Below are 13,535 nucleotides of genomic sequence, written 5' to 3'. Positions count from 1 at the left end.
GGAGGGGAAGAGCAGAGAACCCATCCCCACACCTCCCACCACTGCATCTTGAGATGTCCTGACAGTCAAGGTGCCTCCAGCATCCCACCTGGACCCAGCCTGCCTCTGCTCGTCCCCAACTGCGGACCTCCAGGGGCATTTGGGAACGCAAGGGGGCAGGGTGGGAGCCACTCACGTCATTGAATACTTTGTCGAGCTCCTTGGGGTCCATGATGAAGTTGGGGTAGCCTATCATGTTGTAGATTGCGTCTGCCTAGACAGGAGAGATACGGTGGACACTGAGCGCTCAGCAGGGCTGGCTGGCCTCGGGCTCTGGACCAAAGGGACACGGGCAGGTCCTCCTGCTTGGGGTTTCCACATCTCTTTCTGGAAAAGGTTCCTCTCTTGCCCGACTTCTACTTATCCTTTGGCCCTCTGCTTAAATGTCACGTCCTGAGGGAAGCCTTTCCTGGCTGTCCCCCACTGGACTCTATCAAGTCCCTCCCTCTTCGTTAGACATGTCACATCTCCCTGCATTTTTCTCTCACATGCTCAACACGGTCTGTTTTTACACAGTTATTAATGCAATCATGTGGTCAAGGCTGTCCCTCCCTCCTGCTGGACTGTTCACCCCCTGAGGGCAGGACAGCGTCCACGCCAGGCTTACTAGCTGGGACTGGTCTCCCTTCACGCACCCTCCTCCGTCCGTGGCTGTGGCCCCACGGGCGGGAAGCCTCAGCCATCCCTTCAGGCACCGGGCCAGCCTCACCTTCTCCTTGGCTGATCTCCGAGTGTCCTCATCCATCCACTTCAGTGTGTTCAGGCTTTCCTCAAATGCCTTCTTGATCTCTAGGATTATCTCGCTGGCCTGAGGAGAGAGAAGCTGACCAGTGAGGGCTGGGCACTGGACAGACACCCCAGGCAGAAGAGAGGCCCCGGGCCAGACTCGAAACTCAGATCACAGCTCAAAACCTCAGGCTGTGAGTGCTGGGCGAAGAAGGGGAGCCCCAGCCACTTCCCCAACCTTGTTCCTCAGAACACTGAAGTCCTGCAGGACAAGACTGGACCTCCATAAACAGAGCTCCATGGCCAAATATGCGTAGGACAAGCTTTGGGGAAGCTGGAAAAGTCTCTCCTCTGCAGGACTTTTCAGAACCTTTGGCGTACAACATGCACTGTGGTTCTTCTGGAGAGTGTAAAAGTCTTATTAGTCTTTCTCAGACTTACTGGCCCACAGGATTTCTTTATTGATGGAATGGGTTTTAAAATCTACAGAACCCGAGTTCTGAGAAGCAGTCTCAGAAATGCTGTGCTCAGGCTGGAGATGACCAGCTTCTCTTGAGGGCGATAATGTCACAGGCAGACCCGGAGGTCAAAGATGCTAGAGCAGGGGGAGGAAGTCATGCAGCAGAAAGAGCAGAGGGGCTGACGGAACTAGACGAAGATTCTGTATCAGCTGCTCACAGGCGAGTCGAGTCGCCTAAGGAATGGGAGTCTCCTTTTGCTAACATCTGACTGCAGATAATACCTACATAATTAAAATCAGGAACAAAAACTGTAACAATAACATAATAATAATAATATAATAGCTACCACTCACTGAGCCCTTGTTTTGCATGCGGTATTTCATTTTGTCTCCCACTGCGGGACGGACAGCCCCACTTCCAAGTTAACGGTGAAGGGAGAAAAACTGTCCCAAGTCACCCCACCAGGAGGTGATGGATCCAGGATCTGGACTGGGGCCTGGCTGTCTTCACACACCTAGCCATGATGTTCCTCTGCGTGTCCAGAACAAACCCGTCACCCACAGGGTAAGAAAAATGTCACCCTCCAGGCCAGAGCTGCCCTGCCAACACCAGCTCGTTGGGCCCCTCATTCCCCTTGGAGGTAGAGGCAGAGATGGCTGGAATGGCCTTGCAGGGTTAAAGGGCAATACAGCTACAGTGCCTGCCACTCAATTACAGAGCTATCCCAAATAACTCCTGGCATTCAAGCCTTCAGAAAACAGGAACTTTGAGTCAAGGCTGGAGCCCTGGCCCGGAGTAGGAAAGGTCCAGAGCAGACAGAAGTGTGGGCTGTCAAGTTCACGAAGGGCTAGAGCAGGTGCGATGTCATAGCCTGTGTGCAAGACGAGGCACTCACTATGCTCTTGCTGTCCTCCGCAAAGGTCGCTTTGACAAACATAGGGCCCAGGGCGAAGCCCAAGTTGTTCTCTGTGTCGCTCACGCAGAACTTCCACCGGGGAAGACAGGTCTGGAAACACAAGGGACAGGGGTTACTTGGTCCTGTCCTTCTTCCCAACACTTGTCCGTCCAGGAGGCAGCAGCGGCTGGGGCTGCTTCCTTCCAGAACCTCCAGGAGACCTTTTCTGACGCAGTGGAAGTTATTTTAGGCACTAGATCAAGAGGCCACAGAATATTCCTCATCGCCGCCATCTATGATTTCCTGAATGCCAGGCTCTGTGTACAGCATGTCATAAATGGGATCTTAAGGAGCCATCAGAACGAACCTGGAAGGCAGGGATGTGGGCCTTGACAGATGAGGAAACAGACACAGAAACTCTGCAAGGGGAAGTTGCCGGTCCAGGGTCCCACAGCGAGCGAGGGGTGTTACAGTGACAGAACTCTGACGTGCCTGATCGCACGCCCCACCCCCCACCCCTACCTCACCCTGCCCCCTGGGGGAGGCTAAGAATCCTGGTGGCAAAGACTTGAGAAATTACTGTGTCTATTCTTGTGCAACAGGAAAACCTTCCCAGAAGGCCAGACCCAACCCCATTTTCTTTTTTAATGTTTGTTTATTTTTTGAGAGAGAGAGAGAGACAGAGTATGAGTGGGGGAGAGGCAGAGAGAGAGGGAGACACAGAATCCAAAGCAGCTCCAGGCTCTGAGCTATCAGCACTGAGCCAGATGTGGGGCTCAAGCCCACGAACTGTGAGATCATGACCTGACCCGAAGGCGGACGCTTAACCGGCTGGGCCACCCAGACGCTCCAGGACCCAACCCCATTTAAAGCCTCCTAGAGGAAGGACCAGCACAGTGATGCTGCAGGACGCACATGCCTTGGTAGCCCGTGGTCTTGCCCACAAGCCTGCCAGCCCACCAGCCCACCAGCCCACAGGGCACCTATGGGGAGCTGGAAATGGGTGGCCTTAGGCTGTAGCCCCACAGAGCTCAGGGGAAGCACACCCATGCTGGTTCGAGCCCCGCTTGCTCTCCTGCCCCTCCAGCCTGCTGGCTGTGCATGGTCCCCGTGATCATGAGTGGTGGCCCTGCTCATCCTGCTCATGTAAATCCCTCGTGTGGCCTCCTGACCCTGAAGAACAGGTGGTAACAACCACCAGGCTTGGGGCAGCCTGCTTCATAATAGTTTTCCAACTGAAAACAAGCAAATGCCCACCAACAGGCAGACGGATAAACAAAATGTGGTATTTTTATACAACAGCACACTACTTGGCAACCGGAAGGAGTGTGACACACAATATGGAGGCATTTCACAGCCATTAGCCCAGCAAAAGCAGCCAGACATGAAAGAGCCCACAGTGTGCAATCCCACCCACACCTGTCCACACCCACTTGGGGGACTGAAGGAACCTTCTGTTCCAAGGACACTGGATAAGTGGGTGACAGGAATGTTCTCTATCTCGATTGGGGTGCTGGTTACATGGGCGACTTCATTTGTCAAAACTCGCTACACTGTGTACTTCGTGTACCCCGTTCATTTTATGGTACGTAAATTCTACCTTAAAGAAATTTCTTCCAGGAAAGAAGGAAGAAGGGGAGGAAGTAAAAGGCATCTCAGCCTTCCACAAGTTGAGTGGCCCAAGTTCTTTTAAGCTTTCCCACCCATGTGCCCATTTAGATGCTGTGCCCTCCCACAGCTGGACATGGCTGTGCCCAGATCTGGCCGAGGCCACCCACGCAGAAGGTCAGGACCGGGGGGGAGGGGGACTCGAACTCCCAGGCTCCGTGGGGGCCCTAGGCCCTGATGGCTGAGTCAGGGGCTGAGTCTTACTGCCTTCTCAGGAGAGCTTTTGCATAAACCCATTCATTCATTCACTCACTCATTCATTCACATGCCCAGTGCTCTCCGGGCAGTTCTTTTGCACCCTGAGAGTGCTAGGTGCTTGGAACCTAGAGGTGAATCAGCCGTGAGCTCTGCCTTCGAGGGGCTCAATAGAAACACCCAGAGCACCCAGTGGGAGAGACAGACACATAATAACAGCAACAATGGCAGCAAGACTAGTGTGTGCCAGCTGAGTGTTTATCGGGTGTGGGCCGTAGCTCATATAATCCTCATAATGTGGGCCACAGCTCATATAATCCTCATAATAACCCCACGAGGCAGGTTCTGTGCTCCTCTTTGCAGATAAAGTGCAGGGTGTGGAGTGCTTTAGCCTTTAGGACAGACTCTGTGGGAATACCTTTGTGTGATCCCAGACGGTGCCCTGGTCAGTAGGGCAGGGCAGGAATTAAGTATTCCTTTTTACATTTGGGAAGACTGAGTCTTCTGCTCCAATGAAGTGATTTGCCCAAGGCTGTGTGGTTAGAAGAAGCATTTCAAACACAGATCTTCTGACCAAAGTTCTGTGCTGTTTCCGTATACCATGCATGGGGCATATCGTGACCCTGGCTCACAGCCTCCCACCTCTAGGGGCTCCCAGTTGCCCTGGCTTCTGGCAAAGCCTTTCTGGGCTCCACCAGCTCTTAGCATCCCACTGATTAGAGCAGCACCCTGCACTCTGAGACTCGCCCAGGGAAGCTCTCCCTGTGTATCTATGTATCTATCTACCTACCTACCTACCTACCTATCGTGGTAAAATACACAGAAGATTTACCATTCTAGCTGCTTTAAGTGTATAGGTCAGTGGTGCTAAGCATATTCACATTGCTGTGCAACCAATCTCCAGAACTTTTCATCTTGCAAATGTGAAACTTCACACCCATTGAACAACTACCCATTGAACAACTCCCCATGCCCGCCTCCCTGCCCCCAGCCCCTGGCAACCACCAGGAAGCTCAATTTTGACTTCTGGCTTCTGCAGAGCAGAGGCTGAGTGGAGCAGAGTTCGGGTGGGGGCTGTGGAATCAACTGTGCTAGGTTTGAGAACCCACTCGCCACTAATGAGCTGTGTGACTTTGAATCGTCCTTTCCCCTCATGGAGCCTCAGTTTCTTTATCTATAAAATGGGCTGATGAGAATAGTTCTGAACACACAGAGCTGTTATAGGAACTTGGTGACATAATGCCTACAAAAGGCAACATCTAGTAATGATGTCTTTTATTATTCTTTTTTTTTTTTTTTTTTTTTAATTTATTTTTGGGACAGAGAGAGACATAGCATGAACGGGGGAGGGGCAGAGAGAGAGGGAGACACAGAATCGGAAACAGGCTCCAGGCTCTGAGCCATCAGCCCAGAGCCTGACGCGGGGCTCGAACTCACGGACCGCGAGATCGTGACCTGGCTGAAGTCGGACGCTTAACCGACTGCGCCACCCAGGCGCCCCTGTCTTTTATTATTCTGATGATCATCGTTAGCATCAGTGAGTGGCTGAAAGTGCCAAGATGTCACCATCATCCAGAGCTGGGTTTGAACTGGAGTTTGGCTGCCTCCTTGCTGGGTGACTTGGGAAACCCTTCACCGCCTAGAGCCTGTTTCCTCATCTGTACCCAGTGGGTAAGCAATGATGCAGGTACATGATCCCCACACAGAGGCATCTCTGTAACTGCCATCCCCAGTCCTGGTCAGACCCTTCCTGAATAAAGTCCCGTGGGAAGCCAAGTGCTCCAGGGGACAGAGTCCATGTCTCGTCATGTCTGTGAGCCAGGGTTCACCCAGGGCCGGTCCAAGGTAGGTACAGGTGGAGCAGGAAGGCAGGTCAGCTGAGCAAAGCAGCCAATCCTTCCCCTGGTCCTTCTCTGCAGGGCCACGTGGCTCTCATAGCTGAGGTCCTTTGGTGCCCTCAGAGGCCCCTCTTGTCAGGAGCAGGGCCTGTTCCCAGCCACCCTCTCCTTCCGTCCCCTTCCTGCCAGAGGTGGGTATATATGGGGAGGGTAAAGAAAAGGAGAACTCTTCCCAGGATGAACTCTAGGACCGGAGGCCAGCACCCACATCCCATCATTCTCTGCCAGCCCTTATCCGGCTCTGTCCACTACACTGGACTCTAGGAAGGGCCATGGGGGCAGGGCGGCCGGAGCCAGCTCTGCCCGTCCCCTGGGGTCTTGTTAGCTGCTGTCCTGGGTGGGTGCACTGGGCAAGCTTAGCGCCTCGCCCTCTATTGGTCTATGGCTGGGGCACCTCCCTGGGGCCCTGACTTGGCGTGCGTCCCATCAGCACATATGAGGACCTCACGATGTGGGCTCTTGGGGCACAGATGCCACCTCACTTGTCTCTGTGTTCCCACAAGGGACTCATGTCCTATGAATACATGTCCGTGGGCTACATGAATGAGAGGGTGACCTCCTTGGGGAAAAAGGGGAAGTGTCTGGGAAACTTCCCACCTAGGGTGGGGCCCTGAGACGGGGGGAGTGAGGGTCCTGGAGCCCTGGGACCTCTGGAAGAATGGGCCCTCGGGGCCAGGGAGCATGACAGCAGTGAACACATGTGTGGACTTACCACGAACCAGGTGCTGCACCGAGTGTTTTATGTTTATGGAGAAGCAGCAGTATTACTAGAGGTCCCTGTATAAAGCGTTTATTATCACCAGCATTGAGAAGGAGTTGGAAGGAAGAAAACAGAAGCCACCTTTTGCCGTAAAGTAGCTAACTCTCTAAGATTCCTCTTTACCCTTTGAGATTGGATGTAATCATCTCCTTCTGGAAGCTTCTGTCCATCCCCAGCTAGCTTAGATCCTCCCTCATGAGTTCCACGGCCCTAGAGGACACTAAGGTCACAAGAGCCTCCAACCCAGGGCCTGGCACACAGTAGGTACTCAGCACGTGCATAGGAATGCAGTCACAGAGGCTCACCTTCTTGGTCCCATACATGACTTCCATGAACTTCTCGTCGGCGTCCTGAAAGCGCTGATCAAGGAAGGAACTTGTCTTCCGCACCAGGTTCCAGATCATGTAGTTGTTGAGCAGGCTGGGGCAAGAGATCAGACCGCTCAGAAGGGTCCAGAGCTGAGAGCATCACAGCACTTCCCCCACTGACCTTTAGGGGGCGCTCAGAACCGGCCTTCGGCTAGCAGGCTCTTTCCCCCACCTGCCCCAGTCCGGCAGGTTACTGCTCACTAACAGGGAATGTCAGCTCTTCAAGGCAGAGCCTGGGTCCTCTTTTGAAAACCCCTCAGTGCCTAGTGAGGTGATTTGTACATCACATGTCCTCAATACACGCTTGTTGCATAGCTGCTTTTTGTCTGGAAGCCATGGAAGGGCAGCATGGAGATGCCCCCTGGATGCTGTGTACTGCTGGGCTGGAGCAGGGAGGAGGCTGCCATGTCCCCAGCTTGGAGATGTCCCGGTCAGAGGGCCAGCGTCAGGGAAGGGGCCCTGAGAATAGGAGGGGCAGGAAAGGAAGCTCTGGCCAGCCCCGCCATGGTCTGTGTGAAAGAGCTCACTGCCCCCTCCCTCAGGGCACAGAGAATCCTCTGTGGCTTTTGTCACCTTTGCAAAGAAGCCACCTTGGTACAAAGAGATGTTCACAACCGTGAGCACCTAGCCTCAAACTGGAACCAACCTAACTGTCTGACAATAGGGGAAGGGTTGAGTAAATAATCATATGTGTACTTGGTGGAATACTGTGCAGCCGTGAAGAATGAGGTCCACAGAGAGTGCGGGATAACATGGGGAAAATGCTCTTGACAAAGGTCAAGAGAAAAGCAGATTACACATGTGGTCACAACAATGGGGAAAAAAGGAACCATGTATTAGAAAATTCACCTCTCTCTCCCTCACACACGTGCGCGCGCGCGCACGCACGCACACACACACACACACACACACACCCCATAGAATCAACAGCAGTGTTTGGGTAAGTTTAAGTTTTTTCTATTTTTTCTGTAGTTTTCAAAAACCTCTCCAACGAATCTTTAAAATTAAAAAAAATCAGCAGTATTAACTACAAATATGAGCGAACATTCACTGAGCCCCATCCCAAGTCATACCCTCACTCGGCTCTGGCATCCCCACCAGGTAGGTGCTGTTTCCAGCCCCATTTTATGATGCGGAGCATGAACCAGGCGAGGGCGAGAAACTTGCCCAAGGGGACAGAGCTGGTGGGGGAGGGGCTGGGATTTGAAGGGCTGCCTCTCCCCAGGGCCCACGCTCCTGAGTCAGTCTGTCACCCGCTGGCCACACCTATCTGGCGGGAGAAGAGGACAGCGGGCGGCAGCGGGAGGGTGTGACCCCAAGGGCTGCCTGGCCGTCCCTTACCATTTGTCCGTGTTGTTGATGAGGGTGGAGACCTGCCCCAGGTACTCCTTGTCGTAGACAACAACAGGCTCGGACTCATTGATCTCCACGGGGTAGAAGATGGTGTTGAGAAAGGGCAGCCAGTTGATGGCTGGCGCCAAGGCCTGGAAGGGAAGAGACCGTGTGACTCTGGCTGGGCTGTTTCTCCTCCACGCCCAAGGCTCCAGGGTGCTCTTCCGAGGAAGGCGGCACCATGCCTCCGCAGAGCTGGGCACGGACAGCGCCCTGTGCAGATGTCGAACTGAGGTCTCTGGCTTTCGTCAGAGATGCTCTCAACAGAATTCTAAGGAGCCAAACACCAACTTCAACTTGAAACGGAGCTGGGACGGAATAAAGGGGACACAGTGACAGCAGCAGTAGCTACCATTCTGCAAGGCCCTCCTGTGCCAGGTACCACTGCAAACGACTCACACGTCTTCTCTCAGCGGGACCTCATGAGAGGCCTAGGTGGGAGGCGCCACTGTCCCCAGTATATCGATGAAGAAACTGAGCCCAGACGGGCCTATAATGGAAAGCTCTGTAGCGTCCAGAGCCAAACCGCCTGGGTTCGTATTCCAGCTCTCTTACCTACTAGCTGTGTAACCTTGAGTAAGTGGATGAACCACTCTGTGCCTCGGGGTCTCGTCTGAAAAGGGATCTCCTCATCATAACAGAACTCACGCCATGGGGTTAGTGTAAGGATTAAACAGATTAATGCTGTCTGTTCCATTCAACATGCACTTCCATAATACCAATTACTAGGTGATTAGGCTATACGACCGGTAAATTCGAGAATGATAGCAGTAAAATGTGCAAATGCTTCGGGCCACGGGTGATTTTTCTTGGGCACGGGATCTGAAAAAATAAGCTTAGACTGACAACCTCCAGCAAGAAAGGAAAAGCCCCCAGCTCTGCTGATGCACAGGAGGCTGGCTGGTCAGCTCTATTTTACGATCATTTATTTTTATTTATTTTTATTGTTTAGAGAGAGAGAGAGAGAGAGAGAGTGCATGAGCTGGGGAGAGAGGCCAGGGGGTGGGGGAGAGAGAGAGAGACAATCCTAAGCAGGCTCCACCCTCAGCACAGAGCCCGACACGGGCCTCCACCTTGCAACCCTGGGATCATGACCTGAACCTAAACCAGGAGTCAGATGCTTGACCAACTGAGCCACCCAGGTGCCCGTAAGATCATTTAAAATGACGGCCGATGCCAGAGCTCCCTCTGCACTCCGGCTTCCAGTAACTCCCAGCTTCGAGCAGGTAGCCTGCTCTCAGCCCGCCTAGCGGCAGCAGCCCCCACTGCGCAGAGCCCATCTGCCTGCGCGGTCTCTGTGTCCACAGCAGCCTTCCTCCACTGCCCGCCAGGCAGCCTCCAGGCGTGCTGAGCTCTCTCCAGGTTCCAGTTATTGTTTTGGTTACAAACTTGCACAACTTCTGGGTTTAACTGTGGTCAAATACACAAACATGAAGTTTACCATCAAAACCATTTTTAAGCATGCAGTTCAGCGACATTAAGTACCGTCACCGTCCATCTCCAGATTCCATCTTGCAAAACTGAAACTCTGCACCTATTAAACAAGAATCCCCCCTAGTTCCCTCCCTACTGGGCCCCCAGTAACCATTATTCTACTTTTTGTCTCTATGAATTTGGCGGCTCTCGCTACCTCATGTAAGTGGAACCACACAGTATTTGTCTCTGTGACTGGTTTGTTTCACTTAGCGTGATGTCTTTCAAGTGGCACAACTTTTGAACAACTTTTGAATCTAATTGGAGTTGTTTATACAATTAATGAGAGCTTCGTATTTCTCCCACACGACCTGTTGTTCTTACTTTTTCGCCCTGTAATTTTACAAGATGCAAACATATGCAAAAGTGCTGATGTGTGTCAGTCACAGAGAATGGTAGCCAGCACTTAACAAGCACTCAATCGATATGAACTGTTGTAATCATTCTCAAGGTCTCCCAAGCGTGGGCCTGGGCTTGAAGGATTATAAATTCTGTTCTCTGTTCCCTTGCAAAAGGGCAAAACTGAAGACAAAGGCTGCAGGAGACACATTACAATCGGCCTTCATATGGTAAGATCGATCAATAATGTACAATGTAAAATCAATCTACAACATCAGATGAACCTATAACCTGTTGGTAACTACCTACGATACCCTCAGTGAGAAAGCAGTCGTAAAGCCCTCCCCTTAACAGATGCTGACTTTGCAGATGAGCTAAGGTGACCTTTCTGAGTTCACGTAGTTAGCTAGTGTGTTCAGGTCTAAAATCTAGGCTCCCTCGTCTCTCCGGTTTCAAAGGGCAACTCAGCTCTTGGGGAATAAGGACCTCCGAGGACAGAAGAGGGCAGCTCCCACAGGCAGCGGTGTGCCAGCTCTTGGGGGGCAGGGAGGTGATTCGTAGTGGCATCAGGACCTACCGCAAACTACCTGCGGTCTAGAGATGCTCTAGACAGGATTCCAAAGAGGTGTGCCCGGTGGGCTCCCGCACATCCCTGCCCACCCGACTCCAAGAGGAGACATGGATCAGAGTCCTCACCATGAACTTGTTCTGGGACCTCAAGCCGTTCTGTAGCTCTTCTCTAAAATGGCCCCCCCAACACACAAATATAAATACAAATAAAATGGGGACAACATTCTGCACCCCACCCCCCCCACCGTGGTTGGTTGCTCTGTACCTCGTGGGGATGGCCTGCTCTTTAAACCTGAGCTGCCTTTCCCCCTAGCTTGTCCATTAATTCTTTCTCTCTGGCAAGAATCCCCTAGGCAGGTAACCTCTGGGGCTTCTCTTTAACAATTTCTGTGGCTGCAAAACTGGGAGGTGTCCAGGTGAGACGGTCAAATAGGGCTCAACGCTTAGAGACACCTGCCTGCATGATCTGTTGGCAAAGACGCCTGGGAAATTCACCAGGTTTACAAAATGTCATTGTTTACACAATGAACGAGAGCTTCACAAACTGCAGGCGACTGGAACATTCTAATCAGGGTACAGACATCAGGTGGTGATAAATCCCTGTGCACTTGACACACGCCTGTTTCGTCAGGGAGAGCAGGTGTTCCGTGCAGGCAAATTCCCATAACCCCAGATAAGGTGTGTGTTGAACAGAATTTTCACATTTTCAATCTTGCTTTAGTGAACGCCTAACTTAAACATGTGTGCCTAGATCTGTCTCCATAGAGACGGCTGTTTTAACTGACTGGGACATTCCACTTGTGACTCAAATCCTTTGGGGCACACCAGTCAGCTCTATTTTCCAAACCTGCAGCCAAAGAGTACTGCTGGTCACCAACCAGCCAGCTCAAGTAGGCTTGCAAAATAAGAGAGAAAAGGAAGATGCTATCAGACATGATCTCAGCTGGAGAATTTAGAGCAGAGGACAGGACTCATGCTCAAACAACTTTTTCTTATTTTTAATTTTTAAGTTTATTTATTTTGAGAGAGAGAGAGAAAGAGAGAGAGAGAAAGAGAGAGAGAGAGAGAGAGCGAGCAGGGGAGGGGCAGAGAGAGGGAGAGAGACAGAATCCCAAGAAGGCTTCATGCTGCTAGCGCAGAGCCCGGTGCGGGGCTCGAATTCATGCAACTGTGAGATCACACCCTGAGCTGAAACCGAGAGTCGGACGCTTAACCAACTGAGCCACCCAGGTACCCCTCAAACAACTTCTGATATGGAAGGTCTTAGAAAGGAATGAGAAGGGCCTCAGGCCCCCAGAGAAGGAACAGAAGGATGTCTGATTCGTGGCTCTGAATTCAGACTCTGATGGGGGCTGGCCTGGAACCACTCTATTCCGGTGGGGTTAGCCTGGACACATACTGTGAAGGCTGGCACACCTTTCCCTGAGTCACCTGGGGTGTAGGAAGAAAACTAAATTTCCAGCTACCAGGGAATAGCAAGGCATTCTCTGTCCAAGGCTGGAATAAATCAAATTGGTTTAGTGTTAGAGACGTGGGCTGGCATCATCAACAACAAAGGAATAACACGAATAATGATTACTACAGTACGTTTGAATTGTGCACATGAGCTTACAAAATGAAATCTCATCCTTTGCCTCATCTCATCCTCTTAAACCCTGTGGGCAGGCCAGGAAGAGATTCTTTTGGAGGATACTAGGTTTCAGGGCTCCAGGACTTAATCTTTAAATGCTAGACATAATTTTTTAATATGCACACATGCCCTGTTCCCCTGAGAGACACTCCAGAGTTTTCAATTTGTTCTCAAAGAACTCTGTGACTAAAGAACCAGTCCACCTTATGGGGACAGGGGCTGCCTCTCATTTGTGTCTTGTGTTCTGGAATAAAGCAGGTGTGAATGAGTGAGGAAGGAAACAAAGGCTCACATGGGGGTCTTGTGACTTGCCCAAGGTCACACAGCTCCTAGTGGGGCTGGGCCAGAGCAGTCTTCTGACTCCAAGCCCAGGGCCTGTACCTCTGCTAAAGTCCTCCCCTACGTGGAGGGCTCTGCAGCAGCGGGGGAGGAAAAGCCTTTCCTGTCTTGCTCGAAGATCAGAGCAAAAGCAATGTTATAAGGTGCCCTGGGGTAGAGCCCGGAAGCCACGCTGGGGCAGATGTGCTCAGGGCTACTGTGTCTCCTCTGCTTCCCTGGGGGTGGTCGGTTGGCATTATGGCCACCGTGGGGGGCTGGGCTGCTGCTGGGGCCCTTCCTGCGTTGAGAAGTGGACAGCTGGAGCAAACCAAATCACACTGCACAGACAGCATCTCTGTTGACCTCCGGACCTCAGAGTGGCAACACGGTGCCAGATGGTCCCCAACACAGGCTGCTGATCTCTGTAACAACCCACGCACACCACTCACCCCGATGCCAGCTCCTCTGGGGACCCGAAGGGCAGCTGGCACCCAGAAGAGACTCTCTCACCTTCATCCCCAGCTTTGCCTGGGCTGTATCTCCACCTGGGACACCCTGTCGGCCTGGTGCTGCTCTTGCCCACACATCCCACTCACCTTCCCTGACTTCCCCCTACTCGGGTCCTAGTGCCCTCCTTCTTTCACCCAGAGCACTCAGCAGGGAGTCTGGGACTGCTTCCTGGTTGGTGTTCCTCTCTACCCTGGAAGTACCTCCAGAGCAAGGCCCTTACGGTGGCCCTGTACCTGTCAGAGCAAGGAATGGAGGGTGAAAAAGGGTAGGGACTGAGGTGTTCTTTCTGAAAA

General features: G+C 52.3%; 1 protein-coding gene across 4 annotated transcripts in view; it reads right to left on the bottom strand.

Moving 5' to 3' along the window:
• The window catches only part of ECE1 (endothelin converting enzyme 1), a 113,900-nt gene that overhangs the window by 14,225 nt on the left and 86,140 nt on the right, over positions 1 to 13,535 (bottom strand). For 3 of the 4 annotated variants that reach the window (XM_058718749.1, XM_058718750.1, XM_058718747.1), the window contains 5 exons: positions 8,352 to 8,494; positions 6,948 to 7,062; positions 2,122 to 2,232; positions 749 to 847; positions 176 to 253 (listed from right to left, as the gene is read on the bottom strand). In XM_058718749.1, the coding sequence (XP_058574732.1) occupies positions 176 to 253; positions 749 to 847; positions 2,122 to 2,232; positions 6,948 to 7,062; positions 8,352 to 8,494 (546 nt within the window). The remainder of the gene's footprint in view (positions 1 to 175; positions 254 to 748; positions 848 to 2,121; positions 2,233 to 6,947; positions 7,063 to 8,351; positions 8,495 to 13,535) is intronic. The other variant, XM_058718751.1, reaches the window with a different exon arrangement.

Source organism: Neofelis nebulosa, chromosome 2 (assembly GCF_028018385.1).
Source record: "Neofelis nebulosa isolate mNeoNeb1 chromosome 2, mNeoNeb1.pri, whole genome shotgun sequence".
NCBI classification, from domain to species: Eukaryota; Metazoa; Chordata; class Mammalia; order Carnivora; family Felidae; genus Neofelis; species Neofelis nebulosa.
The sequence above is the reverse complement of the archived record's forward strand: the minus strand, read 5'-3'. Positions and strand labels throughout refer to the sequence as shown.